General features: G+C 39.7%; 2 protein-coding genes across 3 annotated transcripts in view; both read right to left on the minus strand.

Moving 5' to 3' along the window:
• Nucleotides 1–1896, minus strand: part of DPY19L1 (dpy-19 like C-mannosyltransferase 1) — a 70532-nt gene extending 68636 nt beyond the window's left edge. The window contains exon 1 of the mRNA XM_068670424.1: nucleotides 1763–1896. The gene's annotated coding sequence lies outside the window, so the exon portion shown is untranslated. The remainder of the gene's footprint in view (nucleotides 1–1762) is intronic.
• A 2763-nt stretch (nucleotides 1897–4659) lies between these two features.
• The window catches only part of TBX20 (T-box transcription factor 20), a 38898-nt gene continuing 20466 nt past the window's right edge, over nucleotides 4660–23091 (minus strand). Inside the window, exons 7-8 of one of the 2 annotated variants that reach the window (XM_068670426.1) lie at nucleotides 13341–13450; nucleotides 4660–8344 (exon numbers count right to left, since the gene is read on the minus strand). In XM_068670426.1, the coding sequence (XP_068526527.1) occupies nucleotides 8004–8344; nucleotides 13341–13450 (451 nt within the window). In that variant the 3' untranslated portion in view covers nucleotides 4660–8003. The remainder of the gene's footprint in view (nucleotides 8345–13340; nucleotides 13451–23091) is intronic. The other variant, XM_068670428.1, reaches the window with a different exon arrangement.

Here is a 23091-nt window from a genome sequence, read left to right on the forward strand (position 1 = left end):
GGGGTTATTTTCCCTAAATGCCATATATTATGGATTCAGTTGCAGGCATTTGCCCAAGTCATCTTGCTGCTTGAGCTATTGCCCATAACAGCTGACTGAATTAAAGCAGACAAAGAGCTTGCTGAGTGCCCCCTGCATATCTGAAGGGCAATCGTTTATCTCATCACCATTTCTGCTAACCACCCTTCTCCAAACACAGGAGAGCACAGAACTTTGAAGCAGATGCTCATCAAGTTTCCAAAAACGGTCTCTCAAAACAAGGGGATTCTTTAGAACACAGAAACCTCTCAAAAATGGCTACACATATTCCTGGTAGGCATTGAAATGAGAATAAAAACAATTTGAAACCAACTAGTAGATCAAAATGATTCAGCACAGTTTTGATTTTTAATTCAACAACAGGTAATGACCAAATAACTCCCTCTAGTCTCTACAATTAAGCCTGTTTTTTTTTTTTTTGTTTTTTTTTTGTTCTTTTTTTTGACTCAGAAGGCCTAAACAATAAAAACCATCACCTTTTTCCAGGTCTGTTTTTAGGGTTATATTTTATATTTATAGAACTAAAAGTGTTGCAGTAGTGAATTATCTATAGTACAGTCTGCATTGGGTGAGGTCATCTCACTCTTCAAAAAATCTGTCTGGCAAGTATCCCCACATATTCTTAGTCCTTCTAGTAATTATTATGGAGAACAAGAGCCAGTTTCTGTAGTTTCCCCAGAGGTCCCTAGAGCCTCACCGACCAACACTGATATTAGCAACTAGCTTTAATAAGAATCTTAGGCATTAGATGACTGACAACTCTTTATTCTTAGAATTATTGATTATTGTTAGTTAGATATATCTATTGTTAGACACGTAGTTAAGTATATCATTATAAATAACAATAATCAGTAATTACCTATATATTGAACTGACATGGCATAATCTAAATAATTTGATGTACATTTGAAATGCTTTTTACTCATAATTCAAAATATCATTTATTGCTCCACAATTCTAACATAGCATTAAATCAGTGCGTTCATTGTGCTTCTAAACAGGAAGTTTAGAAAATATCACCATCCAAGTATATATATTTTTTTCCTGTGCTGCTTGTCTCCAAGTAAGATTATTTGGACATAAATCTGTTTTCTAAATATGAAACACAAGGCAGCCTACAGCCATCATGACTACTCATCAGTCTCTTCAGAATAACCCTGCTAGGAGGAAGCTCCAGATCTTCACTTTATTTAATCCTCTGGTTTTCTTTTTGCCAATAGTAAAAAAAAAAAAAAAAAAAAAAAAAAAAAAATCCAACTATAAAGGTGTTTGTCACACAGACAACTTGCTCCCAAAAGTCTTGATTCTACAAAGCACAGAGTGTTCAACTGAAAAGCCAGTGAAATACTTAAGCATTGATTTAACTTTAAACAAGCAAGCCGACTGATTTCAGCAAGACTTTTGGCATAGCCGCATCTTGAAGCAGCACACAGCCAATATTTCTGACTCAGGAAAAGTGCCAGCACACGTGTTTAGTTGTACATGTAATCAGGAAAGCCCTTGAGCCTGAGGTTAAGCAAAAGACTTTTACAGCACTAAATATCCATGAGAGAATAGATGTTTTTGCTACCAAGATGACATTCAAAATACAATACAGGTACAAAAGACAACATACACAATTACCAACTCAATGAGCTGTCCTCATTTGCAAATATTCCAAATGGAAAATAGATACATTAATGCATGATTGCAACTCAGCACATTTAAAGTGTATCTGACTTACCTCAGGCTGTTCTCTCCTGCCTTACATTCAGACAGAAACCAAATTAAGGCAGTGTTACAGCTGTTCATTGGGACTTTGCAGCTCTTCTATCACATCAGGTTTCCCTGTAAGCCAGCAACACCTGTGAACTAGCTGCATGAAGACCCTTCAGCTGATCTCAATTTGAAGAAAAAAATCAACTACAGGTGTGTAATGGAAAATCTTTGGAGCAACACCAGGATTTTGTCGGAAGATGTTTTAAGACATGGCTCTCACAGAATGCTTGAAAGCACTTCAAGAGACTTCGGTTGTCCCAAGGCAAGACTGGCTCTAGTCACATCATTCTCAAGTAACACGTGTTCAACCAGTTCTTAAAGACTTCCAGTGATAGACATTGCTCCTTATCTTCTCTAGGCAATCCGGTCCCCTGCTTCACTATCCCTCTTCTTTGAATACCTTAGATGTCTCAGGCTACTCTCCCATGCTTTAATATATGTTATTTAAATAGAAATAACATCCTTTTAAATAAAAGGACATTAAAAGCCTGCAGTAGATAGGGAGAATAATTTGTTCCTTGCTTCCTTGTTACATTCTTCTCACATTTAAAAACCTTATTGCATCTTCCCATAATCTCCACATCTCCAGCCTAAACAGACCTGATTCTTTTCCAATTCCTTCTTAGACTATGTTTCCTAGATCTCTTTTTATTATCTTGGGGATCCTGGGAACCCCACATTTCAGCCACGTTGGTTCTGCTCTAGTGGCCAAAACCACCAATATTTCTGAATATGATAATGGAGAATTTTGAAAAATCATTTTTGTAATGATGTGCAAACTACACTGACATTTAACTACTGTAGAAGTATCACTCCATATCTTGAATTCAAGATTTAGACTGCCTTTTGCATATGATCAGCCCTTCCAAATTTTGTGTGCTCACAGAAAAATCCACCATTGGCTCCAGTGTGCTCAGGGATTTGGGTAGAGGAAAAACAACAGAGGCAGCAAGCTTTGGCTAAATAAGAATGATATATCAAAACACCCAATATTTTAATGAGAGAAACTGAATATCCACACATTTGCACTTATGTACAATTTTTGTGATATATATATATATATATAATTTTAAGCTGTTTACAAATAACATTTAATGCTTCAAATATTACATAATGTTGATATTATATTTCTAGCAGAAATAAATATATTGCACTTAAAAAGAAACTTTTCATTAGATGTTGCTTCATAGTTTATGTTAATAACTTCTTTTTCCATAAAAAGATTTCCCCCTACCCCCACCCCATACACACAAACACAAACTTCAGTACATGGTGAATGTGCTCACGCAATGCATTATAAACAACAAAGTCAACACAGCAAACAGCAGAATTGTGGTACATTCTGTTAAAGAGGTTACATCCAGTTTTTACCTTCCTCATTTTTAAACCAAATCTTTCCTTATGTTTCTGAAGGTACGAAAAAAAATTGTTTAAATGTGCTAAAGGTAAAATACAGCAAACTGTATTTTTTGTCCTTAATCTATCATAAAATGTTACTTCAGTTTACTTAAATCACTGCTTAGTTTTCTTTTGAAAAGATAAAATAAAGAAAAAGAAGTTGTTATTTTATAAAGTAGAGACTATATTCAAGGACAGTCTATCACAGAGTAATACATAAATCCTCTGGCCAGCACATAAGTGGTTAGTAAAGAAACCACATCTTCTGCAGCCAAAAACACTCTGTAAGGAGTAGTGAGAATAAGATCTCACCAAAACAAAAGATAATCTTGCAGTGAGTGAACATCACCCCTCTGCAGATGATGAGCATAAGCTCTGAGGCCAAAACTTCCTCCCAGATAATGAGCCCTAAGTGTTACACTGATCTCACTTTTGCCTTACCCCTTATCTAGGAGTAAATTACCACAATTTGTGTTAACTTCCAGTTTTGGAAAGCTCCCCACATTTTTGCAATAATTCTTATTGACATTTCTGTTTCTCTATAATAGACACACAAATAAAGAGGATGTAGTGCATAAACAAGTGCCAGCCCAAACTGTTTCCGTTTAAAAGAGGTTCATTTACAAATGCTGGTTAGTGTTTGCTGGATGTTGGAAGCTGCAACAACCTAATATGTGTATATGCTCACACAGCCTACATTGATAAAGCCTTCTAGTGAAAAATTTGTTGTATTTTTTAGACTGCAGTACAAGGATGTTAGCTATCGTACAACATACTATGTTGGAACTTGCAGAGAAGCATTTCCATTCAAATCTCTGCACCTTTATCCACTTGGTGTTTGTCAGCATATACCTGGAAGAGTACCACTGATACCAGTAAGACTGAATCTTTGAGTGTTCCACAGGACATATAAAGCAATGCTGCAAACCAAACAGCCAAATTTAAACTGTTTTTGATGTCTAGCTTCACTCAAGGCTCCATAACTTGAATGAGAAAATAAATAAATAAAATAGACAAATGCATCCACATCAGTTTTGTTAGTGTTTGGGATGCTTTTGTTGGATAAAATACCCAAGGCTGTTGACTATCTGTGGATAAAAAGGTAATCCAGAAAACACACAAAAGCATTCTTAACACTTTGGAGCATAATCTTATCATTCTCTTTGAAAAGCATATTCAGGCATGTTCTCTCCACCCTTCTTAAAAAAAAAAAAAAAAAAAAAAAAAAAAAAAAACAGCACCAGTTTGCTCAGCCAAGACAGCTCATAAAGGTGAACAGCACTTCTCAGGGGATATAAAATGTGAATTATATTGGAAAATAAACTCTAGATTATATTTGGCATTCCTAGACCATCTACAAACAACAGATATAATTGTGACAGCAGTACAGCAACTCCTTAAATAAATGAGTTATTGTCAAAGTAGTAGAGTTGTGTTGGTTTTTTGTTGTTGTTGTTGTTGTTGTTGTTTTTTAAGGCAAATAAATCTCACTCTCTAACCAATTAATTTCTTTTTATTTCTTTTTTATTGTGAAATCAATGCTGAAGCAGATTCATAGCTGGTTTTTAGCTTTTTATGCAGAGTACCTATATTGTTGCTGTCACAGTTACTGTCCAGGCAGTTTGACTTTATTTTTAGGTAAGAATGTTGAATGAAATCCTGTCTCCATTACAGACAAGAAATATACTACTGACCTCAGAGAAGCAGGAATTTTATCTCGGAATCACTCTCATGCTGTCCCTTGTCCACAGGAAGGTGATAGGGACAGGGAGAAGAAATTAGGTGGAGAGAGAGGTGTGAGCCTTGACCGGACTGGAAAAATCAGGGTGTGGATTTGATTTGACAGATAGGTTTCTCCAGAAACCTTTCTTGATCATCTTCAAAGTGGACCTCATCACAGAGACTCTTGAGGAGGCATTGGCCTTATGTTTTTATATAGGGAGAGTCTACTGCCATATTTTTCAGATATGCATTGCATTTTACTTGTAGTGGAAAGCTCTTCTCTGTCTTTCACTTGATATTTTGGTAAATGGCTTTGTCAACATCCAGTTTCATTCCTTCAGGAAGTGCCTGGAGAATTTTCTATGAAACATTATCAGGGGAATTTGTGTATGCCTAATATTGGTATTCTTAGAACAGGGACTGGGAAAGGGCTGAAAACTGTACATTTTTTTCTCCACCTTTGCTTCATGAAGGAAGGGCAGGTCAATGTATGAGCAGCCTTTATGTAACTTGAAAAGCTTGCCTAAATCAGCCTACCTGTTCCAAACTTGTTTCCAGAGCCATGCAAAAGCTGCCTGCTTACTTGACCACTTCCTGATATCAGCATTAAAGGTACTGGCTTGACTTGTTAACCTAACCATGTTCCGTGAAACCCCAGATAAGTTGATGGAGCTGCAGAAGGAAACAGATACAAGAAATAGAACTTCCCCACAGGCTTTAGTGAACATCATCATAGGACCTGCATACAACTATGCGTATTTCTTACAGAAGTCAAACAATTGAAGGAGATGTATTAAAATTTCCTTCCAAATCTCCCCTGAAATTCTCACAATTGTGTAATTTTATATGTACTCGAAGAGGTATTTTCTTGTGGGTCTTTTCTAGCATCATCTAGATTTTTCTAGTATCATCTAATTTTCTAACAAAGAGTACTTTTATATTAACCCAGGTCATGAGTAGGCACAATCTTGTAATGTGCACCTTTCAGATGAACCTGATAGCCTGGAGCAAAACTTAATATTTTGACATATCAAGACAAATTTAGTCCACATCTGATTCTAAACCAGAGCTTTGCTCATTATATGCTTTTATGGAACTCCTTTTGGTAGCTCTGGACCCAGATACTGTAAATAGAAGTTTGTTTTCATTCACATGCAGAGAACGAAAGCTGTAAATTTCCCCAGGTAATTTTTTTTATCAGAATGTCCATCAGTGAGTAGAGGGAAATTAGGATGATACTGCAGATAACTGAGGTGATTGTAAAGGCCAATTTGTGGGATTTTAAACTCATCTACTGGGAAATACATAAAGATGGCCCTTATCTGTGAGATGCATGCCCCAGCCTACAATAGAAACTGGGAATAGTCTGGGAGGTTGTCATTGCTTGGTGTGACTGGGCATATAAGATGAGGCAACGGAACAACAACAAAAAAAGCATGACTTGCCTTGCACTTTGCTGAGAGGGGAGGTAGGTGGCTCGTTGTACTGCTCTCCACTTCCCACTATATGATGCCATCACCCACTAGCCAAGAGCAGAGGAAAACAGTCCTTTTGGCACTGTTTTCCAATGTGCTCCACTTCTGCACAGAACTTTGATATATGGGATTGGATTGCTAGTTCTTGTTTGTTTGTTTGGTTTTAACCAGTAGATGTCTTATCATCTATAACTTGGATGCAACTGTACACAGAAACTCTGTGTTGACTTCTTATTTACAGTGAAATCCCAGTTCCCGCCATGCAGAAAACCAGCATCACACTGGTTCATTTTTCAACAGTGCAAAAGACTCATGCTAGCTCTCTGCAGAGAGGTCAAATTTTCCTATGACTCTACAGTTGTATTGGACACAATGTGCTAGAAAAAGTCAACAGTACTTTGAATGAGAACTCTAATTGCTAACTAAAAAAGGCAAATACGTATAAAAAATATATAGGCAAAGTTTGACATTGAAATTTTCCCAAGAACACACCATTCTACTGGGACATGAGAAAACAGACAATACAATCCTCATTTACCTGACCAAACAACATGTCTAATAACAGGCATGACCAAATGCAAGAAAATTAGAATAAGTAGAAGGATACTCCAATGCCATTCGTCTTATATGTTGATTACTGATTGTGGGTTGATCTAGAATCTATATAGAGACTGATCCATCCTGAAATTCTGTTAATGGTACACATTTGCAGCTAGACACAGATCTTTAGTGGCAAGCACAACAGCAAACAGAAGCTTTGATTTAAAGATTTTATGTGTTGGGTCTCTAAGTTTAAGTAATAGATTTTCCAAAAATCAATGTTTTCCTTCATGATACCTTAATAGACAGCTAAATCGCTCCTCCTAGGACATGGGACAAGCTTATTTTTAGACCAAAGGACAGAATACATCATTACTGCTACAGTCCTGTAACACAGTTCTTTTTGGAATTGATAATTGTTTTATGAAAGAAACAGAGAAAGAAAAAAAAAAAAAAGAAAAAGAAGGAGAAAAAAAAAAAACTGGTTAATAATTTTCTCTTTGAGGCTATATAGCAACTATGAAATACTGCTCTTGGTGAATATAAGACAGACTTTCAAAAAGGACAGTGGCCTAGGACACTTTGTCCTATTCCCAGCAAAAGTATGTTGAGATAGCCCAAAACATGCTCAAAATTACAGTGACACATTTTTCTGTTTAGACGCTCATTAGTCACAAGGAGAGATGGAGATGAGTGAGAGTATTGCCTTTTTCAGAATCCTTCTAGCATATGGAAAAAGACCTATACACAAATAATTTGTACACTGCTGCATAAACGTATACTTCCACGAGGCACAATGCACCTTTGGAACAACCTGCACGTGACCAGAAATCCTGGGAACTTTGGGATCCACTTCAACTGTGCTACACATAGGTCTGTGAGCAGCTCCAAGCTGCATGATCTCTTCTTGTGATCCCTCAAGGGAAGAATCAATCTCCATTATGCATTTTCTTAGCTGGTTTGTTACGAGTTCAGAACTGTCCTGCCACAGGCCTTTCAGGAAGGTCCCTTGTATTTTTTCATACCAAGCTTGCACATTTAAAATCTCGCATTTCTCTTGTCTTTCTTCAGTCATACAAATGGCGTCATCACTGCGGAGGAGTGACGCAGTCCCTGGATAGCTGCATAAGGACCCTGCTGAAAATAATGGTGGTACCTAGGCATGTGGAAGGAAGGGAAAGTGGGGCCACTACCTTGCATGGAGCTCGCTATAGCAGAGGGTGTGAGAGGCATTCCCAAGCGGCTGTATGGAGGCAGAGATCCTTGGATTGGATGAGGAATGGGTGTAGCTATGGATGCAGTGCTGGTACCCAGGGCACTCAATGACTGTGGATGCTGAAATCCAGGAAAACTGGTTGAGGAGGATACCCAGGAACTGAGGGACAGGTTATCAGATGTTGTAAAAGCTGATCCTGCAAACAAAGAGAAAGAATGCCTGATGTTTGCACTACAACACACAAAGCTGGTAAAATAGCAAAAGGGGAGGAAAAGAATCTTTTACAGCAAGGCTGATTTTAATGACAAGTTGTCACTGGAAATTCTTCTCAAATGCTTCTCTCTCTATTGTATCTATCTTTATATTATTATTTGCCAATTGGTCTCCCTCAACCCTACATCTTAGAAAAAATTAAATTGTAAGAAGCTGGTTGTAGTTAGTTTGAACAGTAAAATCAATTTGTTTTCATCGGACGTTTTTCATATTAGACACTTAAAACCTTACAATGCTGGCACTAAACACTGAAGCATCTACTGTTATGTGGAATGACACTGCATTACGTCCCTGTGGTGAAGGCATGGCTGTAGCTCTCCATATCAGATTATCAGTAGAACAGATTAAATTTTTCTAAAATTTCAGTTTGGCAAAAGTATAGAAAAAAGTCATTTACACTACAAGGTTCTGGATTTTGTTCTGCTGGCGGTGGTTTTGGCTTGGTTTATTTTTTATTTTATTTTATTTTATTTTCTCTTTAATCCCAGGAAAGTGTGTTAACACTGCATCTTTTCACTCAAATTGACTTTTTTTTTTTTTCAAAAAGCTGTTATATGTCAAAACATTCTTATTATTTTTCCAACTGTGTATAGTGCCACTAGTGCCACAAGAAACAAGGGCGATACTAAATCAAATTAAGAGATGGTGGGTTTTAAGTGAAATACACAAAAATATTCTAAACTCAGTCTGAAGATAAATAACTACTTTTAATTCAATATAAGTAGTTTCATTGCCATTTTTTCCATCTGAAAAGTTCAAAAGAAAATCTCTTTTCATAAACTGTCCTTATTTAAAACTTTTTTTCTCTGAAGACAGCAGAATTTGAAAAAAGGAAAAATTGTATTTTTAAAATATAACTAATTTATTATATACAAATTATATGTAATAACTTTTTTCTTTTTTCTTTTTTTTTTTTTTTTTTTGACAGTAAACTTTTGGGGAAACCAAAGGATAACTTGTTTTGATAACTATAGATGATCATTTTCAAATAATTGGGGAGGGGAGGGGAGGAGAGGGGAGGGATTATCAAATAGACTCTATTCAGGAATAGATTCTCAAATCAGAAATCTTGATTAATTCCTACTCTGGTTAATAAAACAAGTCAACCAGTGCAGTAGCAGGAAGCAGAAATCGTGATAATTCAGCAGTAGAAACTGACTTGAATGAAATCTTGACCCTACCACTGAACCAAATCCTAATTGCTGGGAAATTAGGATCCAGAGCCAAACTGCAAGGATAACACCATACTAACAGACCAGAGCAAAAGCCTTTACAAAGCAAGGAATATCTGAGCATTACTGCACTATCGTGAAAGCTGGCTACAAATCCAGATCTTACTAGAAGATGTACATTTGGCTCTGTTCCAGATGGCTACCATGAATCTTGTATGTTGATGCTGGAACACAGGCTCCCAGACATTATGCACTGAATAGTTTTGATTTATTTCTTATCTGTTAATTCCTTTGGAAACAGACTTGTTGTGATAAATATACTGTTGAAGGCTAGCCACTTCTATCTTTAGATGGCAGAAATTAGTTGAGATGAGAATGCTCTGTATAGGTGTTGAAGTAATTTGAAATAAATAGCAGTGAGAGTTTCTTCTTTCTACACAGAACAAAGTATGCCATTACTTCTCATGAGGAACATCCAGAAAGACCCTTTCCTCCTCCAACTGCAATGGTCTCTAATTACAACCTAGTACTCCAAAAAGTCTCACATATCACAATTGCTGGATCCGAAGAAATGCATTCTAATAATTCCGGGGCAGTCAAAGCCTCAGAAAGCTTCTTACACACACCACTGAGCAGCGTGTATTTATTTAGCTATCAATTCTCATATACCAGGAAGGACACCCCTCAGTTTTGCATGCCACATTGTTTTCAATTGCATCAGAAAAAATAAAAATGTCTGAGCAGTTTCAATAATAAACTCTCTTTATATCTCAGAGAACTTTTCATTATTTAAGGACACAATAGCCTAACAGAGTGAAGGCAGTACAAGTTACTCATCTCCAAGAACAGAACATGCAACTTTGTGCATTCCTCTGGTTGCCCAGGACAGTCATACCCTTTGCTAGCATATGGCTCCCAGATTAGAAAAAAGTTTGTTGCCACAACTCATTGTCTTTCTCACTTATTTGCCATGTTGCAAGTAAATAAATTTGCTAGCTGGCGGCTAGCAAATGTGACGCCCACCTTCAAGAAGGGCCGGAGGGCAGACCCGGGAAACTACAGGCCTGTCAGTTTGACCTCAGTAGCAGTCAAGCTCATGGAGCAGATCCTCTTGGGAGTCATCATGCGGCACTTGCAGGGCAAGCAGGCGATCAGGCCCAGTCAGCATGGGTTTATGGAAGGCAGATCCTGCTTGACGAACCTGATCTCCTTCTATGACAAAGTGACGCGCTGGGTGGATGAGGGAAAGGCTGTGGATGTGGTCTACCTTGACTTCAGCAAGGCATTTGACACCATCTCCCACAGCATTCTCCTCAAGAAACTGGCTGCTCTTGACTTGGACTGGCGCACGCTTCGTTGGGTTAGAAACTGGCTGGATAGCTGGGCCCAAAGAGTCGTGGTAAATGGAGTCGAGTCCAGTTGGAGGCCAGTCACTAGTGGCGTCCCCCAGGGCTCGGTGCTGGGGCCGGTCCTCTTTAATATCTTCATCAATGATCTGGACGAGGGCACTGAGTGCACCCTCAGTAAGTTTGCAGATGACACCAAGCTAGGTGCGTGTGTCGATCTGCTCGAGGGTAGGAAAGCTCTGCAGGAGGATCTGCATAGGCTGCACCGATGGGCTGAGGTCAACTGCATGAAGTTCAACAAGGCCAAGTGCCGGGTCCTGCACCTGGGGCGCAATAACCCCAAGCAGAGCTACAGGCTGGGAGATGAGTGGTTGGAGAGCTGCCAGGCAGAGAAGGACCTGGGAGTGATGGTGGACAGTCGGCTGAATATGAGCCAGCAGTGTGCTCAGGTGGCCAAGAAGGCCAACAGCATCCTGGCTTGTATCAGAAACAGTGTGACCAGCAGGGCTAGGGAGGTGATCGTCCCCCTGTACTCGGCTCTGGTGAGGCCGCACCTCAAGTACTGTGTTCAGTTTTGGGCCCCTCGCTACAAGGACATCAAGGTGCTAGAGCGGGTCCAGAGAAGGACGACGAAGCTGGTGAGGGGCCTGGAGAACAAGTCCTACGAGGAGCGGCTGAAGGAGCTGGGCTTGCTCAGCCTGGAGAAGAGGAGGCTCAGGGGTGACCTTATTGCTCTTTACAGATACCTTAAAGGAGGCTGTAGTGAGGTGGGGGTTGGCCTGTTCTCCCACGTGCCTGGTGACAGGACGAGGGGGAATGGGCTTAAGTTGCGCCAGGGGAGTTTTAGGTTAGATGTTAGGAAGAACTTCTTTACTGAAAGGGTTGTTAGGCACTGGAACAGGCTGCCCAGGGAAGTGGTGGAGTCACCATCCCTGGAAGTCTTCAAAAGACGTTTAGATGTAGAGCTTAGGGATATGGTTTAGTGGGGACTGTTAGTGTTAGGTTAGAGGTTGGACTCGATGATCTTGAGGTCTCTTCCAACCTAGAAATTCTGTGATTCTGTGATTCTGTAAATGCAGAAGTGTACCCTGTATATAGTATACATAAAATTAATCTTAATTAAATATTCTTTCCTCCAGTGATGCCTTCCCTCAGAATTCTCTTCAGAAAGAGAAAGGCTCTGACTGGCAGTTCTCACACCGGTACTCACCTTTGTTTGCTTTGTCACTCCCAAAGAGGGACATCATACCAGGAAGAAGTACAATTCCTGTAGGGAAGGTGCCTTGCTCTGAGCACTTCTGGCAAGGGAAAATTTAACGCCATCTTCAACAATAACTGGCCTAGGATCTAAGCTGATGTAAAGTAAGGTAATCTCCAAAAGTATTCACAAGAATGGCATCCTACCAGCTAAGGAGTTGCTCCAGAAACTCCATAATCTAAGGAACTTGCTCTTAGAATAGATGTGTGTGAACACGCCCAACTAATCACATTTTGTTGAAGAGCAACTTGCAGTTAAAAATAAGTGTGTTTTCCCTGCACAAGTCCAAAGAGCTTATGACCAGAAATAATGCTCTTATCTTAGCAACACTGTATGAAGTTAGAGGACAAGACAAGGGCACTGCCAGCTGGGCGGCGGATAGAACTGCTTTACCTCAAGTGGCTGTTGCATATCAGGCAGGTCACAAAGTCACCATGCAAAGTATAATGCAACACAAGTTTATGCTAGTCAGCAATCTCACAAGATGGATCTATTTCCAGTGGCAAATTATGTCAGATGCAATTTGTCCAGCAAGTCACCCCACAAAGAACAACTCTGTGTTGCTACTACTTCTGTGGCTGCTAAAGTAGACAAACCTAAAGCATTTGAGGTGAAGTGCCCAAGCAGAAAAAGCACATTTTAGAGATCATGAGACAAACAAATGTCAATTTTCCAGGCAGCTATGGACTTCTCTTCCTGTAGAGGCAAAACAGGTTAACCACAGTCTGGCTGAAGGTGATCAGAGCCAAGTCCTCTTGGCAGAAGGCTGTAGGGGCAGCAAAGGGCATGTCTACATTACCAGTGGTGCTGAGCCACAGCTTTAAAGTCCTACCAAGGGATGGGGACTCTTAGCTTGTACTCAGCACCTTGGCAATTAAGTTGTATGTTGTTCAGCCATCCTGAAGAGGAAACAGCAATAGTTTTCTTCTGCTGGCCAAGTCTGTGTATGTATTTCTAGAGCTGTCTCCTGAACAAGCCCCCAACTCCGGTGCCACTGGCATATCAGGTGTCCAGAGGAGCCACAAGGGAACATGTATTCCTCTTTGTGGATTTTATGGCAGAGACAGACACCAGAGTGCAACAATATTGGCTGTAATCCTCTTTTTCTCAAGCACAGTTTACCTCGTGAGAACTTTTTCCTACCTCTGCTTTGTGTTGCCTGACTGTCATCTCCCAGATCGTCTTCTCCTCCATAGGTTCGAATGGGGGATCGGGCATAGGAATGCTTTTGGATAAGGCTCTCCACGCTTTCTCTGTGAAACAAAACAGCATGCTATACCAATAACACCTTAAACAGCTTCTTATCTGTTTCACAGAATAACCCAAGTCATTACCCTGTGACTGGCAGTGGACATTTGGACCTCAGAATGAAAAAATAATTCATTAGGTTAAAAAATACAAAGATGCTGTGTTGTTTTTTGTTTTGTTTTGTTTTCCTGCCCAGATCACAGCTTTCTCACACAGACTCTCTAAAATAATTTTGCAAAAGGATTACCACACAGCTTGTTTCTGGAAAAGCCATACTTGGCCTGTTCTAATATCCCTGATCACCTCTTACCTGTGTAGTGCTGCTTCTTTAGCAGATGAATTAGAGTAAACTTCTCACTGCATTTCCTGAATGTGATCTCAGACAGCAAATACAAGACCAGCACTCCTTACAGATTTGAAAATGCAAGCAATAAAACCAGTGCTCAGGGGGTATTTGTGCTCAGTGACCAGTCCATGTTCAGAGACACATACAGAACCATAAAATATCCTGAGTTGGAAGGGACTCACAAGGATCATCAAGCCTAGCTCCTGGCTCCACACAGGACCACCCAAAAATCAGACCATATGTCTGAGAGCATTGTCCAAATGCTTCTTGAACTAGTCCAGATCTTTCCAAGCAAGCTTTCATGTCACACTTGACCATCTGGTCTGGCACTCTCCCATTTTCCTGAAATTATGGGCAAGAGAAAGATGTGTCCAGACGCAGCCCACCTCTGAACATACTCTCTCTGTATCACGGCCCAGGCCAATTTGCAGCAGGAAGTCTACAGATACTACAGATCTTGTGCAGCGTCTATTCTGGGAGGGTAGAAGTGCCTGCCAGGCCCATGCCTCACCAGTGGCACAAAGCACTGAAGTCACCCAAATAATTTTTAAATAGAAGGAAGGCATATCTGCCCGATAAGCCATAGCAGTTTGTAAGGAAGATCCAGCCTTACACATTCCCGTTGCGTTTCCATGTAAGTTGGTGGAATAATACCAAAGATGAATCTGACCTCGGCACATTTCCAAAAAGGATCTGACCTTCTGTTCCCATTTAAGAAATTTAACTAGGGATAGCTGTTTAAAACTGCTGCTTGGTGAAAGTTTTGTTCGAATTCACCTTTTGGTTGTTCACATTCATTAATGCCCTTCATTATGAGAGTGTGGCTATTGCAGAAATTCCAAGGAAAAACATTTTCTAAGTAACAGGGTAAATCACAATAGCATATGTTTTCCTTTCCTGCAAAAAGCCCATTATAGTCATTTTGTCCTTGGTCTATCACTGGCATCATTACTTATGCTAGTCTCCTCAGAAAAAAATAAATAAAATAAAATAAAAAGGGATCTTATCAAAGTGATTTACTTGTGTCAGGATTGGAAGTGGACTGAAAGCAATGGCAGTTCCTACATAGAGGATGATATAATTGAATTACTGCTTTTTAAGTGATTGAAAACAGTAGGCATATCAGGGTTATCTTGAAGAAGATTTTACAAAGAAAAAGACAGATGGCATTGTTTACATTATGCACTGAATGCCTCTTGAAACTTTTTTTTTCATCAGCAGAATGTCAGACTGAAATGCAAAGAATTTTACTTAACCAAAAAGATTTTCTCAGATGAGTACAGAATAACTGAATAATGAATGATACCAGTATTGCCTAAGTGACTTAGATACTAGTCTATAAACATATGCAGAACCAAAGAAGACTAATCCTTAAAGGACTGAAAAATAACTGTAATTCAGGTGAGATTGTATTGTCTGTATTGAGTTTATTTCTAGTAAAGTTCAGCTTATAATGACAGACATTACTGCATGTAATATTATCTTGATGCAACAGAAAAAGTGTAGGCTCTAGTTGTAGTGCAATGGGCCAAGTTCATCTCTTAACCTCATTGGATCCAAAAGCATTTGGGGATAAATTCACCCCAATAAATTTACATTTCAATTACCTGCAGGGATTTAAAGCTAAATCAAGTGCCCACAATTATTGCAGACTAAATTCTTTCCAGATGGGTCTGTATGCTAGACAGAGAACTCTATTATTCTATATGGTTGTCTTCTTTTAAAGGAAAAAGAGAGATGACTTCTTAGTGAACCCTGAATCTGCAAAGTCTGAAAACAGGGAACTATGTGGTAGGTTTATTTATTTATTTTTAATGTTGTAATGTTGCAGGTAGTATGCTAAAAGCTTTAGAAGATTAATCTCATTCGTTGGCACAAGAAGCCTTTTCTTTTTTTTTTTTTTTTAAGGCAGAAGGAATGGTTTGAACAAGAAAACTTGGATCAAGGAAAGCAACTCATTTCACAAAAGCAGTTCCATTTGTACAGCTTGGATTTAAAGCTCAAAATTTTATATGCTTATCTAGCCTAACTACGCTGGTAATTTTAAGCTATAATCACAACACACCTACTAGTTTTTCATTTTGGAAGTTGAGGCTGTGATTCATATCATGGGTGCAAAGTGCTGAGGTTCACACAAGGATACAGGTAGCTGGACTCCACTGCCTTCAGATAGACACTCTCCTTTTTCATACAACACCTGCTGTAAAAATACCTCCAAACAGACCTATGAAATACAAAAGGCTGAGCAGGAAGCCACCTAAGCATGCAAGAGGAAACAAAGGAAAGTAATATATTGTGCATTTTTTCCACACATGAAGGGTATCCAAGCTCTCCCACCAAGTGTTTTTTCTTCCACCTAGCAAAACAAGAGCTGAAATCTGCACTCAGGTCTTCCCCGTCTCATACAAGTAATCTAGCTACCACATCAAGGGATAACCTTTGCTTCTCTTTGTGTTTCAAAGGAAAGGGATGGTGGCATCTGCACCCTGCTCAAATATTTCATGCTCAGAGAACACCACCCAGAGAAGAAAGTGTCTGCAACTCATCTAATCTATGGAAACATATAGAGTTTCCCACATAGGTTTGAAAAAGGAACTGAACCTCTTCTAGCCTTTGAAGACAGAGGTGCTTTTGGACTTGCTCCAAAGTAGACATGTAGCAGAAAGCAAAACTTCAACAAGACAAATTAAATGCCCATGAAATCTAGTTCAAAATGCACAAACAAACCTGGCAATCTGGACCAAGGGTTCCTGCTTACACATTTTTTTGTCAACCTGGAACAAAAAGACTTAAATGTCAAAATCTTCCTGGAAATCCTGTTTATGAAAGTTTGAACTGCTCAGAATGTCCAGAATATGGTGCTCCGTAGAATGGGCCTATATACAATTTTTTTATTTTTTAATTTTTTTTTAGAAATCCTAAACTATTGTTATACTAATAGCAATAAGGAAAGACTCGTTTATTTAAAGCTGTGGTTTTATAGTTCTTTATGCAACATCTTGAGGTATCACAGCATAGTTCAATGGATTTATGGATATAATTTTTAAGGTACTGAACAAAAATCAATGTTTGCCATTTTGACTGCTCAAAAAAAAAAAAAAAGTGAAGAGTATGAACAAAAATGGGATTTAGTGGAGGGTTTTTGTTTGTTTGTTTGTTTTTGTAAGAGCTTCTCTTCAGGTTTTTCAGACCTGACCCACTCTAATCTGCCTGACAAAGAAAGTGATTTTCAGTTGCTCAATGTTCTATTTCTTTACTTCTGTTATTCAGTTTGTGATCACTCATTAGCTAATACTTGCAACCTAACATTTTTAATCTTTTAATGTATCTTAGAATGCTATAGTTTCTTCTCTTAGCAATGAACTTCATTTTTAAGAGACTAAAAGATAACAGCTCTATACTAGAAAGATGTCTTCTTTCTGTCTCATCCTTTTGTGTGGCCTACCAATGAATTTCAATTTTTCAGAATTCTCTTCATCTCACAGTTACCCTGTGAATACCCAGATGGGAGAAAAACCCTACCCCCATGTAATATGTTAGTATGATTAAGCTGTGTTACATATACAACTGGATAATAGTAGCAGATGACAAGCTGGAGAAGAGCAAGTTAGGGGCTAGAGATGTTCAAGAAAAAGAGGAAACCACATGCCAAACAGAGAGGAAAAGAAAGCTCTTACTGGCTAGCACACCCTCTGAGAAGATGCTGAGGCAAGACAAATGTGAGGAGAGGTAATATAGAAAAGAAGCTTAGGCTGATCCCAACAATCTGCATTTTGACAGAAGCACACCTTGAGCCCAGCCCTTTAATAAGCAGTAGCTTATTACGAACAAAGTGTCTCTCTCCTTTGTGCAAGAAATAAACCATCAAGGTTTGGACCAGAAACATGAGTGAAGGACTGAGAGAATTTATCAGCTGGTAATATTTTGAGGTGCATAAACAGTCCCCTGCCATTCTGCAGGTTTTAAAGTCTTGGCTGAATATTTTGCTCTTGTCTCTTCCAACAAAGCTAATCTCCAGCTGGAGATGCTTTATGTCTTGCAGCTACATGCTGGGTCTTTGGCCATGTTCAGTTAACACCGTGCTGTATGTACAGAGGATCAAAAGTAGATAGGCAGATCCCAATATAGCTGACAAATCATTCACTAGCACTTCACAGACTAAACCCAAGGTCTTACTGTGGTATTGGATTTTCACTGGGAGACTGCTGGAAACAGACTTGGGAAGCAGCTGAGAAGGCCCTGTGTGAGGACGCTCACTTCCTCTTGCTGTCAACTTACAGAAGTTCTCTCAGGAGACAGTACCATCCCAGATTACACTGAGCAAGATCTTTAATCAAGGTGAAAGAACACTGCTTCTTTGTAGGTGTAAGCAGGCATCTCTCTGATGCTTCTTTATACAACTTTAACTGCATGAAGTTCAACAAGGCCAAGTGCCAGGTCCTGCACCTGGGGTGCAATAACCCCAAGCAGAGCTACAGGCTGGGAGATGAGTGGTTGGAGAGCTGCCAGGCAGAGAAGGACCTGGGAGTGATGGTGGACAGTCGGCTGAATATGAGCCAGCAGTGTGCTCAGGTGGCCAAGAAGGCCAATGGCATCCTGGCTTGTATCAGAAACAGTGTGACCAGCAGGGCTAGGGAGGTGATCGTCCCCCTGTACTCGGCTCTGGTGAGGCCGCACCTCAAGTACTGTGTTCAGTTTTGGGCCCCTCGCTACAAGAAGGACATCAAGGTGCTAGAGCGGGTCCAGAGAAGGACGACGAAGCTGGTGAGGGGCCTGGAGAACAAGTCCTACGAGGAGCGGCTGAAGGAGCTGGGCTTGCTCAGCCTGGAGAAGAGGAGGCTCAGGGGCGACCTTATTGCTCTTTACAGATACCTTAAAGGAGGCTGTAGTGAGGTGGGGGTTGGCCTGTTCTCCCACGTGCCTGGTGACAGGACGAGGGGGAATGGGCTTAAGTTGCGCCAGGGGAGTTTTAGGTTAGATGTTAGGAAGAACTTCTTTACTGAAAGGGTTGTTAGGCACTGGAACAGGCTGCCCAGGGAAGTGGTGGAGTCACCATCCCTGGAAGTCTTCAAAAGACGTTTAGATGTAGAGCTTAGGGATATGGTTTAGTGGGGACTGTTAGTGTTAGGTTAGAGGTTGGACTCGATGATCTTGAGGTCTCTTCCAACCTAGAAATTCTGTGATTCTGTGATTCTGTGACTTTTCTTCTGCTTTTGCTATTACTCTGCTTCCGCCATGCATCCGCAGCTGCCCCCTGATCACCATGACCCTGACGCTGAGGCATGTGATCTCAAGCCCTGCTGTTATCAAAGAGGGATCACCATCCCACAATGCCCCATCAACAAAGGTGCTGACACATGCCATATGCACCTGAAGCTATGGATTTTCCTGAATGTGGCACTGAGAGCACCCAGGAGACAGGAAGCCCACCTTCTCCTTCTGAGATGAGGAGGCTTAAGGCGATATACTTGGTTTTGGCAGAAAGCATTAGAAAAGCTAACCCAGAATGAGTTCGTTGGAGCCAGGCCTTGGTTAGCATCCATCTTAGATCTGTACCATGGATCTGGAGAGGATAGAGTTGATGTAATGCTCAGGCACCCCTTCCACTAGGAGACAGGTTTTAACAACCATTGAAGACAATTTGCAGAAGTAACAAAGAGCAGGTAGAAGATCCAGGCACTCCAAACTCATTCTCTACAGAAGTCACTGTCTCAGGAATGGCTATGGTGGAGGCGGGTAAAGGATGACAACAAATTTCAGGGCACAGTCAAGCAACCCATTAGCATTTTGTCTATTTGCCCTAACTATACAAGTGATAGGTAAGCAAAAAATTATGGATGTCCTCAGAATCCGCTCCCTATTCTTGGTGTCATGGTTTTTGTCTTTCTCTTTACAAGAAAAGCAATGTTAAAAAATAATAGAAGGAAAATAACAAAATAAAAAGAAACTGACAACCATGTTTTGCTTGGCTATTCAGTTCAACACAAAGAAAAATACAGAACAGGATATAAAGTGTATGAATTATCAGTTTGCAGCCTGAATGACTTCTTTAGTTCTGCATTTCAAAGGTTTCCTTTTTTTCGTAGCTGCCAGTTAGTATGTTTGGAAGAAAGCCCAGATAACAGAAGACATCAGAAGTGAGGTGAGGTGAAGACAGATGGAATAAATGGGCTGAGAAAGCACAAAAATAAACTTGTCGGAAGTCACACTGTAGTAGATTTTTTTTTAAGGGAAAAGATGACTAATTTGTCCAAGATGCAAGTGCTAAAAACAAGTCCTAAAAAAATAAACAAAACAGAAAAAAAGAAAAAAGGAAAACAGCAAGATGAACAAATACATTTCTATAACACCAGAAGAAGAGCTAACAACAAAAACTGTCAAAACCACTTTCAGATATCGCTGAGCCTTCATGTTTCTGTAGCTTATAGCTATTATTTTACACATGCACAAACATAAAGACGCAGATTAATTTGGTGCATATAGTTATTCTACTGGTAAACTAATATTGCTGACTGACCCTAGGAACCTAATACCTAATTCAGCTCTGAAAGTGTACAGACCCAATCCTCCACCAGAACAAAGTAGCACCGTTCCATTGCTTTGGTTAGAGCTGAACCAATTACAGCCACATAAGAATCAGGGCCCATCAAACTATGTTGGCTCATATGAGCTGAAGGTTAATTTGGCTCAAAATGTAATAGAGCCACCAAACGCTTTTGCAAAACTATTGGATAAGTATTGGATCAATGCAATATCCCAAGAATACGTACAATCTTAAGGAAAAAGTGAAATGAGAATTAATTTATGAAACATCTAGCTTTAGGTGACTGAGGGAGAAAGGATGAGTACATCTCCAAAGTGATGTTTGCTAGTACCCCTCATAATAAACATCTGGCTACCAATGGCAATTTTGGAAGGGCTATAAAATGGAGATGACGTACCCTGACTGAAGCCACGACAAGGGAAAAGTGATGTCTGAAGGAGGAGTATGACATTAAATATATCCACCCCACTTTTTTCAACTATAAATAGCAATAAGGAAAACAGCTATCTTTATACATGGAATGAGGACAAAAAGGTAAGAGGGAGAAACTAACTTTAATGTATATTAAATGTATATGTAATTAAAGCTTTTTCTCCGCATCTCCCATCCCCCCTCAAAAAAAAAAAAAAAAAATATATATATATATATATATATATCGAGACAGAGAGAGAGAGAGAGAGAGAGAGAGAGAGAGAGAGAGAGAGAGAGAGTGGCACACTTAACTCCAAATACAGTCCTACAAAGATCCATTTCACCCAGTGAATGCCACCAGTTATTTGCAACTGTCAGGCAGAGGATGAGAGATGAGGACCAAGGAGCACTGTGCCACAGGAGTCTGGGTAAAGTCCCTGGAAAATTTCCCCTGTGGTGGAAGCCATGGGTCTTGTCTGACATCATCCTGTCCCCTTAGCATGCACCGCACCCACATGTTAGGTGAGTGGAAAACACTAGAAAATAAACATTTTATACTGCTTTGCACAGGTGAAGAGAGAGATAATAAAATAGACCCAAGTGTAAAAATAAGCTGAGGTATGAGTGCTTAAAATCTTGGGAACTGAAGAGGTTTCAGCTGTCATAGAAGGTTTTCTGCTGGGGAAGAGGAATAACTGCCTGGTTAACAGGAAGCACGTTTAGAAGAACCATATCTGAAGGCAATGTTTCAGGTTTCATGTATTTCAGACACCTAAATGTAGGCAGGTAGTTCTTTCTAGATGTCCTAAGCCATCCAAGCCTCCTGCAAGGGTCTGAAAGGGTTGATACAAAAGCTACAGACAATCCATCCACCTCTGTGGAACAACGACGGCTGATGTAACCTCAGCACATCTGGAACAGCATGAGACACCAGGAGTTTAGGGACTGGAGTACCTGATGTCTCTCCTTAAACTCAGGGCTTAACTTCTTGCTACCTAAATGTCTGATATGATCACACATGGCTGGTCACTGACATTCACAAACCAAGAACTAACCAAACACAAAAGATCAGCTGGCAAGTTGGACTTGTTGGAGAACTATGACAAAGCCCTCCTTGACGATGGACATGGGAGTAGGTCACAGAGAGCATGCATTTCTGGCTAGTGGTAGGGGACTTTCAACACCCAGAAAAGTTGTTCTGGACCAGCAGTAAGCAGTGGGAGTTGGGAGGAAGGCAGCCTCTGTGGGGTGAACAGGTAAGGGATGGGAGCAAGGGCTGCTGCTCACAGCACATCGTTAAGCACATGGCTTTGACTGCTCCTCCAGCAGAGCAGTACCCATATCCAGGCATTAGCTCTATCTCATTTGCAGCCTTAGTACAATGTATCTCCACATTTCAGACATGAAGCTCCTCAGGGGAAAATTCAGAATCTGATTACCACACAAATCTAGCTGGGAAGCAGTTCTCTTATTTCCCCCAACCCTCAGTCCTTCCTTTCTCTGCCTAAAAAACACTTGGGTGTGAAGCCATACTTTTCCAGTAGCTAAGATATTGCCCCTCAAAGTACGGATCTACCTCCCAGAAGCATTACTAGACTTATGCAGCTGGGTATACTCCCTTAGTTGATTTAATAGTCATGAGTCCACACCCTGAACTTGCCTATCACATGCTGGAGCAAATAGACAAGCGATTTCAGGCCATTATAATGTTCCGTCAATTCTCGTTTGATCATTATGTTATGATTCAGTACTTTCATTGACTCACACTCTCTTAAACGATCACGTTTTTCTGTGGATTGTTTGCATATTACACTGCTATGGTTTTATTTATTTACCTTCTTGCTTTTAAAGGCTAACTCTTTACTGCAACCCAGAAGATAAATTCTGGCTCCAGATTAAAAAAGAAAAAAAAAATATTAGGTTCTGATTTTGTATCTTTTATAGCATTGGCAGTTTTTCTTAAGCAGAAGCATAAAGACATTCTCTTAAAACTTATCCCCAGAGTGAACTGATTGTTATAAAACCGGCATTAGTCTTTTGTTTAAAAAAAAAAAAAAAGTTATAATTAAAAAATAAAGATTCCTCACGTCCACATTACTGTGTTTGGCATCCTGTAGTCAACACCACAGTACATCAGGTTCTACAATCTGATAATTGCTGCTAACCGTTCAGTTTTTCAATCACAACCACTACAAGAGCTTTATATACATATATATATATACACATATATATACACATATATACATATATATATACATATATACATATATATATACATATATATATAACATAGAAGAGAAGTAAATACCACATAAAAAGATCAAAATCAACCACTTATCTAAATC

This window comes from Anas acuta, chromosome 2 (genome assembly GCF_963932015.1).
Source record: "Anas acuta chromosome 2, bAnaAcu1.1, whole genome shotgun sequence".
NCBI classification, from domain to species: Eukaryota; Metazoa; Chordata; class Aves; order Anseriformes; family Anatidae; genus Anas; species Anas acuta.